This window comes from Macaca nemestrina, chromosome 15, assembly GCF_043159975.1.
Source record: "Macaca nemestrina isolate mMacNem1 chromosome 15, mMacNem.hap1, whole genome shotgun sequence".
Lineage (NCBI taxonomy): Eukaryota > Metazoa > Chordata > Mammalia > Primates > Cercopithecidae > Macaca > Macaca nemestrina.
The window spans coordinates 104,830,379-104,845,782 of record NC_092139.1 but is presented as its reverse complement, the minus strand read 5'-3'; the positions used below and the strand labels follow the sequence as shown (position 1 = coordinate 104,845,782).

General features: G+C 54.9%; 1 protein-coding gene across 2 annotated transcripts; it reads left to right on the top strand.

The window, feature by feature from the left end:
* Positions 1 to 4,861: 4,861 nt before the first annotated feature.
* LOC105464494 (somatostatin receptor 3) lies at positions 4,862 to 13,532 on the top strand. Of its 2 annotated transcripts, none has more exons than XM_011712460.3 (2): positions 4,862 to 5,874; positions 9,909 to 13,532. In XM_011712460.3, the coding sequence occupies exon 2, from the start codon at positions 9,945 to 9,947 to the stop codon at positions 11,199 to 11,201; it is 1,257 nt and encodes a 418-aa protein (XP_011710762.1). In that variant the 5' UTR covers positions 4,862 to 5,874; positions 9,909 to 9,944; the 3' UTR covers positions 11,202 to 13,532. The 2 variants fall into 2 exon arrangements, with proteins under 2 accessions (XP_011710762.1, XP_070936639.1); XM_071080538.1 differs by lacking the exon at positions 4,862 to 5,874 and adding an exon at positions 6,047 to 7,204.
* Positions 13,533 to 15,404: the final 1,872 nt, after the last annotated feature.

The window sequence follows — 15,404 nt, the reverse complement described above, 5'->3', positions numbered from 1 at the left end:
GAATAATAATAATAATAATAATAAAAGTTAGCTTAAGTTACACACAGTGGATTGGGATTAAGAATTGTGCTAGAGGCCGGGCGCGGTGGCTCAAGCCTGTAATCCCAGCACTTTGGGAGGCCGAGACGGGCGGATCATGAGGTCAGGAGATCGAGACCATCCTGGTGAACACAGTGAAACCCCGTCTCTACTAAAAATACAAAAAATTAGCTGGGCATGATGGCAGGCGCCTGCAGTCCCAGCTACTCGGGAGGCTGAGGCAGGAGAATGGCGTGAACCCGGGAGGCGGAGCTTGCAGGAGCCGAGATCGCGCCACTGCACTCCAGCCTGGGCGACAGAGCCAGACTCTGTCTCAAAAAAAAAAGAATTGTGCTGGAAGCGCTAGAGACACCCACAGATGCCTTCTGTCAGTTGAGTCAGAGCCATTCTCAATCTCAAATTCTATACCTAGCCTATCTATCAACAAGTGTGAGAGGGGAATTCACTATTTTGAAACATGCACACTTTCTCTGAAAGTTACTAGGAGCTATGGTCTATTAAAATGAGAGAGGAGGCCAGGCGCGGTGGCTCACATCTGTAATCTCAGCACTTTGGAAGGCTGAGGCAGGTGGATCACTTGAGCCCAGGAGTTCAAGACCAGCCTTGGCAACATGGCAAAACCCCATCTCTACTGAAAATACAAAAATTATCTGGGCATGGTGGCATGCACCTGTAGTCCCAGCTACTCAGGAGGCTGAGGTGAGAAGATCGCCTGGGCCTGGTAGGCAGAGGTTGCAGCGAGCTGAGATTGCACCACTGCACTCCAGCGTGGGTGACAGAGCAAGACCCTGTCTCAAAAACAAAACAAAACAAAAAAACCAACCCCCCAAGTCCCCCACAAAATGAGAGAGTAAAACATCAAGAAGGAGGACATGGAATCTAAGAAACTGGATTCATACAGGAAAAAGCTGAAGGCAATCCCCAAACAATAATGGAGAGAGAATCTCGGGATGTCAGCTGCACACGGGCCCAAGGGCAGCTGGCCCAGATAAGAGGAGCTCGGTAGTCTCCAGGATGAAATCGTCCCTGAGGCTGGACTCTGGAAACTCCACTGTGTGGTTTTTATGAAGCTATAGGAACGTGTGGAAATGCTTAGTGCAGGAAATTGAAGATATTTTTAAAAACCAAAAAACGAAGCAAATGAAAAACACAAAGCAAATGAAAAAAACGAAGCAATTATGAACTCCTGGCTGAGCAGGAAATAATATTTACATTGCATTAATCATGGGAACACTGGATATGCATTTAACAGAAACTCGACAAGATGGGGAGAAGGGGTGAGAGTGTGTAAGAAATGTAAACTTCTCCTCTACTATAAGAGCAGTCAGTAGATAATGGGTAAAATTGAGGGATTAAGACATTAAAAATCAATATTATATTTAGCAAGAAAGAGTTTAACCGAGGGAGCAATTGCTGAGTGGGTGGGATTACCTCTGGGATGGGAGGGGCGGGAGGGACGCGGGACGACTGCTGTTTTTTGCTGTTATAAATCTTTTCAGCACTACAGTAGTCCACTTTGTGGAGTTTCAGTTACCTTCGGGCAACCACAGTCCAAAAATACTAATAGCTTTTGAAAGAAAAAAAACAGAGAGAGATCACCATCACATAACTTCTGTTAGAGTATATTGTTATAATTGTTCTATTGTATAGTGTATGATTAATTATTGCTGTTCATCTCTTAACTGTGCCTAATTTATAAATTAAACATTATCTTTCTCCACCATCGTGGTGTGTGGTTGACTCCGCTTCTCGCCACAGCTTCTCACAAGACTCTCAGGATCAAGTCATTCCTGTGCAAGAAACAAAAGCAAAAAGGACCCATTTCCCCAGTGGATTTGTATGAAAACTGGCAATAACATCAGGTACAGCTCCAAAAGGAGGTATTGGAAAGAACCAAGCTGGGTCTATAAGGAACTAAGCGTGAGATGCTACACATATTTACGTTGTATCAAGGTCATGATCATCTTACCATTGCAAGCTGAAAATGTCACCACTGTCTGGACAGCTGGACATGTTTGATTGGGAAGGTACTTTTTCTCTTTGTTTATATGCTCTGCACTAGTAGGCTGGGTTCAGTAATACATAGGTGAGAACTTTTATTTAAAAAAAAAATTATCAGCCTGTAATCCCAGCTACTCGGGAGGCTGAGGCAAGAGAATCGCTTGAACCTGGGAGGCGGAGGTTGCAGTGAACCAAGATGGCGCCACTGCACTCCAGCCTGGATGACAGTGCGAGACTCTGTCTCAAAAAAAAGAAAAAATTATCAGGCTGGGCAGGGTGGCTCATGCCTATAATACCAGTACTTTGAGAACCTGAGGTGGGAGGATCGCTTGAGGCCTGGAGTTTGAGGCCAGCTTGGCCAACATAGTGAGACCCTGTTTCTATTTTTAAAAATTATCATAGGTATGTAAAACATCATACAGGAAAAAATAATAGCATACATATGCAGGTTCACTACTATCCACGGTTTCAGGCATCCGCTTCGGGTATTGGGATGTATGTCCCAAGGTATTATATGGGGTGTAAAGGGGGGACTATTCTACTGGTTTCTAAATTTACTTGCAAACAGTACTTTGATGAAATAAAAGCACATTTTATTTGCTTTTATTTCAAGGAATCTTGAAGAAGGGAGTGTCGGAGAAGGGGAGGGCTCTGGAGAAGGCTGCCAGAGCAGGGGATGCCTAACCATGCTGAAGTTCGTGAAGAGGGGGACCCGGAGTGGACTGCTAGGGACTCGTGACACCAGTGAGGTTCAGATGGAGGCCCTGGTGCTTTAGAACGAGAAGAGGGCCAAGTGGCAGGAGCGCAGGCTGAGGCTCGTTACACGGGGCCCCTAGGCCGCAGTAGGGACTGTGGATTTTACTTGAAAAAAAGAGCAGGTGGCCATGGGAAGGTCTCAAAGAGGCAGCTGGGATGACTTATGTTTGTAATGGACTCACTCTCTCTGCTGAGTAGGGGGCGAGGGTGGAAGCAGGGGAGTGCAAGGCGACGGTGGGGTGGAGGAGGAAAAACCCTTCTTTACTGTCTTAGTGTCTCTGGCTGGGCTGGAGAATTAAACGGACATAAGGCAGATCAGCAGGAGAAAAACATACAGATTTCATTTGCATGTATGAGGGAGCCCCCTCCACCCCCCCGCCCAAATGACCAAGACCCAAAGAAGTGACTAGACATAAGGGCTTTTGTATCAGGTTGAACAAAGAATGGCGATTGTGTAACTGGGAAGATAAGGGTTAAACGATTTGTTCTTACGGATTTCTTTTGGCCTCGACTCTCCTTATCCGGTAATAAGAATGTCTTTCTTCCTCCTAGCATAGGGAGGGCGTCTTTCACAGGGCATTTTCGCTCCTGCTTTCAGGAAGAAAAGCCTTTCTGCACCTGCTGTTTCTGAAGTGCCTTTAGTTCAAAGAAATCAATGTGTCAGAGTGGCATATTCTGGGGTGGTGTGCCCTGAACCCCTTCAGTGGCCTGGCCCAGAAGGGAGCCTGTGGATGGAGAGCAGTGGAGGGGTTCTGGGCAGGAGCAGCAAGGCTCGGAGCTGGGGAGGTGTGTGACTGGGGGCATGCTGACAAACATTTACTACTTTAACCTTCACAAGAACCCCCGGGCTGGGCAGTCAGGGGTGTACACTCTACTGAAGGAGAAAACTGAAGTTCAAGTTCACTGCACGGCAGGGGCAGAGCTGGGGCTCAAACTCTCCTGTCCAGTCTTCAGCCCCTGTACCCCAACCTGCAGGAATAAGTGAATGGATACATGAGGCTGGCTGCGCCTAGGGCACAGAGGGGCGAGGGAAATCCACAGAGGAGGAGGCCCGCGCAGGCGGCAGACTCAAAGCTGCAGTGCCAGGTGGGCTGCCGGGGGAGAGCTTTTATTCTGAGGGCAGGGAGAAGCCATGGGTAGGGAAGGGTGGTCAGTGCCATGGAAAACCCACCCTTGACCCTGAGGACATGCTCCCAGGAGCCCACCCACACCTCATGAACTTGTACAGACCAAGACAATGAGACCTGGAGCAAGGGCCTTGCCCCGGGCACATGGCAAACGGAGGGGCAGCGTTAAGAGACCAGGCCAGCTCCGGGTGGAAGCGGGTGTGTCCTACTGTGTGCTGCCGCACGCACGGTGGCACTTCTGGACGAATTCAACTTCCAGTTCTCTGCAGCCCCAGGTACCTAGTGACAAAGGAGGTCCAGCCCTGGTCCCAAGGAATGGCCCAGTTTGGAAAGCATCCTAGGTGGTGCCTGGCACATAGTAGGTGCTCAGCCAAGACGCGTGTCCTTCTCCCTCCCGTCGACGGGAGGGAGAAGGGACTGCGTCCTTGGCCTGAGCACTCCTCTGTGCAGAGCACCACCTAGGATGCTTTCCAAACACTGGGCCATTCCTAGGACCACAGGGCAGAGTCTCTTAGACCAGAGATCAGTAAATGTGGCCCATGGGGCACATCCCACACACTGCCTGTTTTTGTGCAGCCGACGAGCTGAGAATGGTTTTTACGGATGACCATTTGCAATCAGTTTGATGAAACACTAACTCTAAACTCCAATTAAGCAAAATATGTTGCCTCTAAAAAGAACTCTATTCTTCTCATTAGTGGACCTGCATTACAAAACACTGGCCTGAATTATTATTATTCTATTTTGAGTTTTGTCAGTTAGAAAATAGTGAAAATCTGTTTTCTCCCGGCACAATGATTTTGCCCTCAAAGCCTGAAATATTGGTTCTCTACTCTGTCCTTCTACGCACCCTGCCTGGGGCTCTCCAGATTTAACCAATCCCAGGGCTAATGACCCCCACCCGGCCTCCCCGGTGGCCGGTGCTGGCTGCGGCTGGTATGCCCGACTGCAGGGCTGGACCGTGGACTCTCGGGCTGGTCAGCCTCACACCCAGCCTTGCCTTGGGACACAGCTGTAGCCCCGTGGGACCTGTGCCGCAGTGGCCTTGGGGAGCTGCTCTGGCTACTGGCTGGCAGCCTCAGCTCCCCTGAGCACTGAGCACATTCTTTTCTCCAACTCCCTGCGGGAGCCAAGGCCAGCGGGCGTGGGTGGCTGAAATCTCCTCGGTAACAGGGTCTGCCCCCCTCCTGCTCCCTCGCTGGGCCTCCTCCCTTAACCTGCCCCCCACCCCCCACACCTGCTCTCTGGCCCTCGGCCCCTCCCTGCTTGCTCCCTCCTTTCGCGGGCTCCATGTCACCATCTGTGGCACAGTCCCTCTCTGTCACTCTCCCTGCCAACCCCTCGTTCTCCTTCCTCCCTCCTCCTCTCTATCCTGCCTCTCTCTGCATCTCTCCCTCTCACCCGTGTCTCCTCTCCTCTCTTTCCTCTTCGTCTTCTCCCTGTCACGCATCTTTCATCACTCCCCCTCATTCTGCCTTTCCTCCTACTCACGGTCTCCTCTCCCTCTCTCTCTCTCTCCCCCTCCCTCTTTCTCTCTCTCTCTCTCTCTCTCCACCTCCTCCCGACCCCCTTTCCCCTCTATTTCTATTGGTTTGTGCGTCCCTCGTTCCCCTTTTCTCTTCTTCACCCTGGGAAGCTTCTCCCCCTCTATCCTTGCCCCTGCCCCCCCAGGATGTGTCCTGGAGATGGGGGGTGACGTACCAGGCGCTGGTTGGGAAGTCAGGGCCGGAGACCAGATGGGAGAGGCTCTGTGGACAGCCGTGGCCGAGGGCCTGGGAGGGGACCTGAGCCCGCAAGCAGTCTAGAAGTGGGTGCCGCGTGGGGACCCCAGTTAGGAGTGCCCTCCTAACCAATCCCAGGGCTAATGACCCTGGGGACTGGGCAGGGAGAGGGGACAGCAGAATGATAACCAGCCTGGCGACAAGGAGGGAAGCCCTCACCCTATGGGCAGGTAAGGAGGCTGGGGCCCGGATGATGTCCCGAAGGGTGGGGTCCCGGAAGCCCATCCTCTGCCCAGGATGAACTTGGGAGGCTGGGGCTGGGGAGGCAGAGGGTGGGGAGTCCCAGGGAGGCAGGAGGGAGGCCTTCCTGTGACCTCCCGGTCAGCTGCAGGGGCAGGGGCATTAGTCTCAGAATCTTGTGCCATGATTCCAGGATCTCGGAATCACAGAATCGCAGGCTGTCAGGGCTGGAGGGAGCCAGATGCGTCATGTCGTTGGCTTTCCCAGCTCACGTGGCAGCTCTCCTGAGCTCCCCCTCCATACCCGGCACTGTGCTTGGCACGCCTCCATTTAATCTCTGCAAACAACCCTGGGAAGTGGGTCCGCTTGTCTTCCATATGATGAAACTGAGGTCCAGGGGGATAAGTGACTTGCCCGAAGTCATACGACGAAACTGAGGTGCAGGGGGGAGAAGTGACTTGCCCGAGGTCACACAGCAATTTGGCGTCATTGCTGTGCAACAGAGCCCAAGCCCCCAACCCTGGGCCTGTGGGGTGTGCTCCTGGGATAAGGCCCCAGGCCTGGGGTGCGAGTGAGTCAGTTGGCGCTGACAAGCATAAGCCAGGTCTCTTTGGGGAGAAGGCCCAAGGGTGTAGAGGACAATCAGAGAGCCAGGAGCCATCGCCCTGCACTCTTCAGGACTGTCATGGCCTTTGATTCTTCTCAGCCTGAGGCCTTCAGAGGAACCAAGTGGGGCCAGGAGGTACTGATGGTTTAGAAGTAGACAGAACTGAGTTCGAATTCTGGCTTCCCACTCTCCAGCTGGGTGACCCTGTGCAGCTTACTTAACCTCTCTGAGCCTCAACTTCTTCCTCTCTAAAAACTCTCCCTCTTGGGCTTCTCAAGGATCTCGTGATGTGAGTCTGAGGCTTCCATCTGGGGACAGTGTCCCACCTTGGAGCTCTCCTTGCTGAACTGCTTGGCTGTTCACATTTATGGCTGTTCTGGGTGATGTCCTAGGTTCTGGGGTTAAGAAATCAATCAATCAGGGCCCCTGCATTCAAGAGCCAGTGTTCTAGCGAGTGAGAGATGGGCAAATGGAGAATGATTGGGGTGCCTGGCCTCCCTGAATTATTAGGGCTGTAGGGCTCAAGGCAGCCACTCACCCTCTCTGTGCTGTCTCCTCCTGAACAGTCCTCCGAGGAGTCCGCCCCCAGCTTTCAGGCAAGCTTGTGCCAAAGATAAACCAGACAGGGAGGAAAAGTCCCTCCTTCCCAAGGATGAACTAGATCATGCACAGGATTCCAGCTCTTTAAAGAAAAGACGGCACCTCAATTGCAGGTCTGGCTTACGTGCTTGGAAAGCTGTAATTTCCCTGCTTCTGCTCCCTGGGCACCTCAAACTTTGACAGGGACGACCGGCTGAGATAAAGGTGGAGACAGGGTTTTCCAGGAGGGGGCCAGGGGTTCTGGGAGGGGCGACTGCATTCCCTGGTACAAAGGAGGGTCTGGCTAGGCGTGCCGTGTTCCTGTCAGGACCATGTGTGTGTCAGCGCATGCGCTTGTGGGTGCACAGACGTGTGCTGGGCAGGCGTGGGGGTGGGACAACCTCAGAGCTTACCCCCAGTGGGCTACCCCAGGGGCATCTGTCCCTGAAGCCTGGAAATTAGGCCTGCCCAGCTCCTTGCTTCTCTCGCGAGCCTGGTGCTCCCCTCCCTCATCTAGCCCTGGCTTGTGATTGGCTGACCAGCAGGGATGCTATAAAGAGGATCTGTGCACATCACAGGGCAGCAAGGTAGATGGTGACGCGGGTCCCCTGCCAAGGAGGCAGGGCTCTAAGGTTCCAGGTTCCACAATTCCAGGTCTAAGATGGACTCATTCTAGCATTCTGAAATTCTAACATTCTTTGATTCAAGGATACTGAGTCTAAAATCCTAAGGCTGTAAGATTCTCTGACTGTTCTAAGAATTCAAAATTCTATTTTAAGATCTCTAAGGTCCAGTAGGCTTTGAGTTCATGATCCTCATAGCTCAAAGCCCTGGGGGCAACTGGGAAAGCGGGGTACCAGCTGGGCACTCAGGTGGGTGCCTTCCCAGGCCTGGCTTCAGTTTGCCAGCCTGTGGAATGGGCGTAGAGGTCGTCACTACAAATTTTTCTAGATTTGCCACTTCCTAGCTGTGACCAGAACATGTGACCTCACGTTTGCTCCCCATCTGTGCAGTGAGGATGACAGTAGTGCCTCCCTCATGGGACACCATAGGATACTGCAGTTCACCGGCTTAGCCTGGCACCTGGCACAGTCAGGGCTCAGTGATGAGCAGCTGGCAGCACTGTTAGGATCCTCTAGCCCACTGTCTAGGTGCCCCTCCCTTAGTGCTGCTGTTCCAGGCGCAGGAGACCTGATGAGGGGTTGGGGAGAAGGATGGGTTGAGGACAGGTTGGGGGATGACCCAGGCTCAGAATCCTTCTCTTCTCCCAGCCCCAGGAACAGGGAGGAGATGCTCTGAGCCCAGCCAGCTTGGGATGCTTTTGGAGAAGCCATGGCCTAGGGGTTCCCTGCTACCCTTGACTTCACCCAGCCTGGCACTGTAAGCCCGCTGCAGCCCCAGGTCCTTGGGGCAAGGGTAGCCAGGCGTGCTCAGAGGTGTTTGTTTGGATTTGGGGTGCCTTTCCTTCCCAGAAGCTTTGCACCTCAACAGTGACGTCCGTATAGGGCAGTGCGGACCACAGCTCCCAGTGGAGGGAGGAACTGCAGGCCCAGTGTCAGGGATATTAGAAGAAGAGCTTCTCCTCTGAGAGATTTCTCTTCCCTTCAGGGTTTTCTGCAGGGAGAATCTGAGGACAGCCAGGAGCCAGGGGATTGAGGGATAATTAGGAAGAAGGGGTGCAGTGGGTGGTCCAGGCCCCAGAGGAGGCTCCTGCTTCCAGCCTGGCCCTGCCTGGGCCGCCTCCTGAGCGTTGCTTTCCGCAGTGGGGTCGGACATTCCCCCTTGGCATTGGAATTGGTCCACTCCAGGCTTCCTGGTTCATTTGATGCCTGACACTGAGGCAGAGCTTGTGCCTGTGGGAAAGTGACAGGGTGGAAAGCAGTGGGGAGGGTCCAAAGCTGGCTGGAGACTCCACATGGGAGGGGATCAGAGTCTTGCAGGGGAGCCCGGAGGAGCCCCGGCTTCTTACACGCAGGCATGGGATGAGAAAGACACTAAGAGAGCACGTGGAGTGCAGTGGGGGCTCTTGCTTGTGCTGCAAATCCCTTCTGAAAATGTTCCCCTCTCCAGGCAGCTGGCCCCTCCAGCCAGGGGGCGGGGCTGCTCTTGGATACCATCTACTAAGTGAATTGTAAAGTTCTCCAACCCCAGCCGGCCGCTGAGGAGAAGGGGTCTCAACCACCTGCCCCCCAGGCTCATAGCCAACCTTCCTGGGCAGGGCCTTTGGGAGGGGCATAGTGGGATGGCCCAGGCTGATGGGGGGCGCTAAGGACTCTGACTCCCAAGGGAGGGGACACCCCAAGCCTATGGTTCTTAACTCCATTTGGAACCTGAAGAATCTGATATTAACCTTCACCTGGAGTTTAGGGCGTTCATGGATCCTCTGAAGTTCAGGTAGGGAGCGGGTTTCCAGGTGAAGTTCCTGTGATATGAAGCAGTGTTTTTCAGATGTCAGGACGAGACCTGTTGGTCTCGCCAGCAATGCAACCCACTTCACAGGGGCCTGCCAGCTGGGGCCTCACATGTAGAAAGGAAGGGCAGGTATTGGTTGATGAAACAGTATGACTTCATGCCTCACACCACACCCTCTCTCCACGATGAAGAATGATCACCTCACCTCCCCAAGCCTCAGTTTCCTCATCTGAGAAAAGGGGATAACATGACTCAGCCTTGTGGCACTGTGCAGGGTGAATGAGATGGTGCACTTCCCATCCTCTGAAATCTCTCAGACGATGGGAGGATGGGCATGCAGCAGGTCCCCAGGTTCAGTGTGATGGGAGAGGGCAGCACAGAGAAAGCCATTCTCTGCCGTGACCGAGCTGTTTTTCCTTCCCCCAGGCAAATAGCTGACTGCTGAGCAACCTCCCCTCAGCCATGGACACGCTTCCTCCATCATCATCGGTGTCCACGACCTCAGAACCCGAGAATGCCTCCTTGGCCTGGCCCCCAGATGCCACCCTGGGCAATGTGTCAGCGGCCCCAAGCCCAGCAGGGCTGGCTGTCAGTGGCGTTCTGATCCCCCTGGTCTACCTGGTGGTGTGCGTGGTGGGCCTGCTGGGTAACTCTCTGGTCATCTATGTGGTCCTGCGGCACACGGCCAGCCCTTCAGTCACCAACGTCTACATCCTCAACCTGGCACTGGCTGACGAGCTCTTCATGCTGGGCCTGCCCTTCCTGGCCGCCCAGAACGCCCTGTCCTACTGGCCCTTCGGCTCCCTCATGTGCCGCCTGGTCATGGCAGTGGATGGCATCAACCAGTTCACCAGCATCTTCTGCCTGACCGTCATGAGCGTGGACCGCTACCTGGCCGTGGTACATCCCACCCGCTCGGCCCGCTGGCGCACGGCTCCGGTGGCCCGCATGGTCAGCGCGGCCGTGTGGGTGGCCTCAGCCGTGGTGGTGCTGCCCGTGGTGGTCTTCTCAGGAGTGCCCCGCGGCATGAGCACCTGCCACATGCAGTGGCCCGAGCCGGCAGCAGCCTGGCGAGCTGGCTTCATCATCTACACGGCTGCACTGGGCTTCTTCGGACCGCTGCTGGTCATCTGCCTCTGCTACCTACTCATCGTGGTGAAGGTGCGCTCAGCCGGGCGCCGGGTGTGGGCGCCCTCGTGCCAGCGGCGACGCTCTGAGCGCAGGGTCACGCGCATGGTGGTGGCCGTGGTGGCGCTTTTCGTGCTCTGCTGGATGCCCTTCTACGTGCTCAACATCGTCAACGTGGTGTGCCCACTGCCTGAGGAGCCTGCCTTCTTCGGGCTCTACTTCCTGGTGGTGGCACTGCCCTACGCCAACAGCTGTGCCAACCCCATCCTTTATGGCTTCCTCTCCTACCGCTTCAAGCAGGGCTTCCGCAGGGTCCTGCTGCGGCCCTCCCGCCGCGTGTGCAGCCAGGAGCCCACTGTGGGGCCCCCGGAGAAGACTGAGGAAGAGGATGAGGAGGAGGAGGATGGGGAGGAGAGCAGGGAGCGGGGCAAGAGGAAGGAGATGAACGGCCGGGTCAGCCAGATCACACAGCCTGGCACCAGTGGACAGCAGCGGCCGCCCAGCAGAGTGGCCAGCAAGGAGCAGCAGCTCCTACCCCAAGAGGCCTCCACTGGGGAGAAGTCCAGCACCATGCGCATCAGCTACCTGTAGGGGCCTGGGGAAAGCTGGGGTGGCCCGAGGAAGGGGCAGAAGCCGTGGGTATGCCTAGGGTGTACTTCCCAAGGTGCCACAGGCCCATGATAGGATGTTGAAGGGCCTGGGCTTTGATGCTGTTGCTGCCAGGACTTGCTGTGTGACCTCGGGTAGGTTGCTTCCAGTCTCTGGGACTTGTTTTCTCCTCTGTGACTCAGGGATAGGAGTCATCAGCCTGGATGATCTATGTCAGATGAGAGGTTTGGAGGGCACTACTGCTGGGCTGACCTTGCTGAGCGAGCAAAAGGTGGGTGCAGACTGGCCTCCCCCCAGGGCTGGAGTGTGTGGGGGCATCAACCTGAATCTTGACCCTCAGAGGGACAAACCAAGGCCAGGATTTCTTGGGCTCAGAGTCAGGGACACAGGAACTGCTGGGGGCTGGGCTGGAAACCTAAACAGAAGAAAGCCTAACCTGGTGGGAGGTGTGGCGCAGAAATGATCAGGCCCCAGATCAGCTCCCTCCTCTCGACTGTGAGGCCTTGGACCAGCTCTGCTCCTCTCTAGGCCTCAGGCTTCACCCGGGGAAACCCCAACAACCTCCATGCCCTTCTGGCCCAGGCAGTCAATGCTGGAGGTCCTGTGCTCCTGGGCGCGGAGAGAACAGGTGAATTTCCCAGGAAGCGAGTGAGGGCCAGCTTCAGGGTCTCTCACTGCCTGGGCTCTTTCAAGGCCCTGCATCTACTTTTGTACTTGTCATTTTGTATTCGTTTTCTTAAAGAGGGACCTCAAACTGCATAAGCTTAGGCCACCCAAAGCCTGGCTCTACCCCTGCTGAGGTCAGCCACTGAATCCCCAAGGAAGCTCACGTTGGGTCTTGCGGCTGGAGTAGGGGCTCCCAGGGGTTCCCAGGTCTTTGAGGGCTTCCAGGCACCTCCTTGTAGGAGAGGCCATTCCTGTTTCTCTCCTTGTGACCCATATTCTCCCCTCCTGGAGACTGAGGCAGAGACCCAGCCCATGGGGACTGGCATGGAAAGGCACAGTGTCTGCTGAAGAATGCTGAGAGGAGAAGGAAGAGGAAGGGAGAAGAGGAAGAGGAAGAAGGAAGAGGAAGACAAGGGGGAAAGGGGAGGATGAGTGGGGGAAGGAGAAGCACAGATCTGTTTCCTGGAGCCGTCTTTGGCCTCCCTGGGCTGAGCTCAGTGGTAGCATCTGTGAACCTGAGTTGCCGACAACAGCCCACCCAACCAGTACTGAGGGAAGGACACGATCAGGGTGGAACAGCCAGGGTGCAACGGCAAATGCACAGAGTACAGACGGGCACAGGGCCTGCGTCCCTGAGGGGCCTGAGAGTGCTGCCAAGAAGGGCTCAGGTCTTAATAAAGCCCTAGGGTGAAGCTGGCTACCAGGGACATCGGGAGGACCGGGGAGCCCCTGGTGGGTGGGGAGCAGGCCTCCCCATGCTCTATCATCCTGGAGACTACAGGTTGAGAGGCCCAGGAAAGACAAGAAGAGGTTGAAGTGGGACTGTGGAGGGGGACCACGGGGAGCAGCCACTATCCAAGGCTGGGCCTAGACTCCGTCCCAGAGATGGTCCCTCAGAGCTGTGGTGAGGCTGGCCCTGGGAGGGTGGGACCCCCGGTGAAATCCCTCCACTTCCCCACCCCCTGCAGAGGGCAGGGGTCCTCAGGGAAAGCACAGGAACCAGATTTTGAAGACTTGGATCTTCAGCACACCTCAGGGTCCTGGGCTGGCATAGGCCTTCTGGGCCTCAATTTCCCCATCAACAAATGGAGATGAATCACAGCTTAGCTGCCTCCTGGGATCTAACAAGAAAATGAGTCATGTGAGGTAACTTCGAGGCTCACTGCAACGGGTAGGGTGGGGTGTATCAGATTATAAAGTGGGAGTACCCTCCTCACCCCCAGGCTTGGCCTATACCCCCCTCTCCTTCATCAAGTGGCCGGTCTGTGTCTGTCCTTTGGGGTGGTGACACTGTAGGCCATGAGAAATGGGCAGTCTGGGGGTCAGAGGCCAAGGGTCAGGGAGGCAGGACTTGGGGAGAGAGTGAGACCCTCAGAGGAGAAGGAAGTTTATAAAACCACATTTTGTGTGGAGATGGAGGCTGGAGGCCCAGCCCTGGGACTTGGTCTGGGGTTCCTTGAGGAAGATCTGAGGGTCTGAGAGAGGAAGGATGCCCTGGCCTTCTGGCCTTCTCTGGCTGATCCTGCCTTCTTGCTGCCTAAGACAGGAGAGCAATGTCCTCGAAGGTTCCCCGGGAGGCCAGTTAGGAAACCCTTTGCTGCTTCTGTCTCTAGCTCTTGTCAATAAAGATGGTGACATCTGATAACAGCTGTGGCCTGGGCCAATTTATCTGCCAGACACTGTGTCCAGATGGGTGTGAATGTGCAGGTGTGTGTGGGCTCTGTGCACCCTGGCCTCTTCAGGTGTGACATCCCAGAGTCCAGGTCCTTCAGGGAACGTGGAAGGTACCCTTGATGGGGCTGAGCCCACATCCTTATAGACCTTGATCCAAAAGCAGTAGATGTCCTTTCTCCCTATTATCCAAATATTAGATTTCAGGGAAGAAAGTGGATTGGCTCCAACTAGGTCACATGATGGTCCCTTGGGCCAATCACCAAAGCCATGGTGATAGGGTGCCATGGTTGGCCGGGTGCAGGTCATGTGCCCATATTTCCAGCCAGAGAGAAGGTAGGGCACTGTGATGGACAATCTGGCCTGGCCCATGGGGCAGAGGTGGGTCAGGGACAGCCTACTAATGGCTAGGGGAGGTGGGCCAGGCACCAACAACCAACAGCACGCGGGTCTGGGTGTGTGCGGGGTTTGCTGTGTGTGACTGCCTTTGCTGGGTGTGATATTGTGTGTCCAGGTTTGTGTGAGCCCAGTGCAGGGTGCATAGTAGGTGGTCAGGACATCTTAGCTGCGTCCATGAGTGAATGTGCACTGGGGTGTGACATGCGGCCGGTGTGTAAGTAGTGGGAGCAGAGGAACTGCTGGGGTGCCAGTGTTGGGTGGGAGTGGCTGCCTGGGCAGGGTCCCTCGTCTGGTCCTGGCAGCCCTCGCTTCCCCACCACACTGGCTGTCCCCACCTGTGCATGCTCACGTGCAGTCTGTGTGTACGTGTGCTTGTCCCCCACACACGTGTGTCTGGCAGCCTTGTGTTCCCAGGGCCTGGCAGTGCTACCGTGGCCTTTCTTAGGAGTATCTGGAATGAATGAACAAAGGGGGCCACTGCATGTCACAACTCCAGGGGGGACTGTACATGCTGTGCCTCTAACTTCCTGTGAAGCTACAGCATGGTGCCTCTGAATACATGAGTGATAAGGGATGGGGCTACTGAAGGAGCTTGTATAGGGTTTGGGGCTAGAATTTGTGGGCTAGGGGAGCCACTGGGGCTGTAGGGTGAGGGGAGGCTCTGCAGCTGTGAGCTGGAGCAGGGAGGCAGGAGTGATGATAACTCACCTTGCCCACTCCTCTCCTCCTCCTCCAGCCATTGAAGTTGCTCAGACCCGAGGCTTTACCTTGAACTTGTCTCTCAGAGGCGGTTGCCAGGCAACAGCCCTTGGCCACCAGGCTCTGGACCAGGACTTCCTGCGTCAGCATCAACATTATCAGAGGGGAGATGGGAACCCGCAAGGCCTGGGGCAGGAAAGACCACAGCCTCCAGATCTTTGGGATCCTCTTTACCTAGAAGGGGTGGGACAGGTGGAGGCCACGGACCCGTGGGAATTGACAGCCTGGACTCCACAGGACTCGACACAGAAGAAAACACAGTGAGAGGTTGGGCGAAGTGGCTCACGCCTATAATCCCAGCACTTTGGGAGGCTGAGGTGGGTGGATTGCTTGAGCTCAGGAGTTCGAGATCAGCCTGGGCAACAACATAGTGAAATTCCGTCTCTACCAAAAATACAAAAATTAGCCAGGCATGGTGGTGCATGCCTGTGGTTCCAACTACTTGGGAGGCCGAGGTGGGAGGATCGCTTGAGCCTGGGAGGCAGAGGTTGCAGTGAGCCAAGATTGTGCCACTGCACTCCAGCCTGGATGACAGAGGGAGACCCTATCTCAAACAAAAACCAAAAACCAAAACCAAAACAAAAAACCACCCCAAACAAACAAACAAAAAAAACAAACAAAAACATCCAAAACCAAAAACCAAAAAACATGGCAAGAAGGCCAGGCTGTAGTGTGAGGGGCACCCCCGGA

Excerpts from the sequence above, each read along its gene's own strand:
- LOC105464494 (XM_011712460.3), top strand. The coding sequence starts at position 9,945 with ATGGACACGCTTCCTCCATCATCATCGGTGTCCACGACCTCAGAACCC.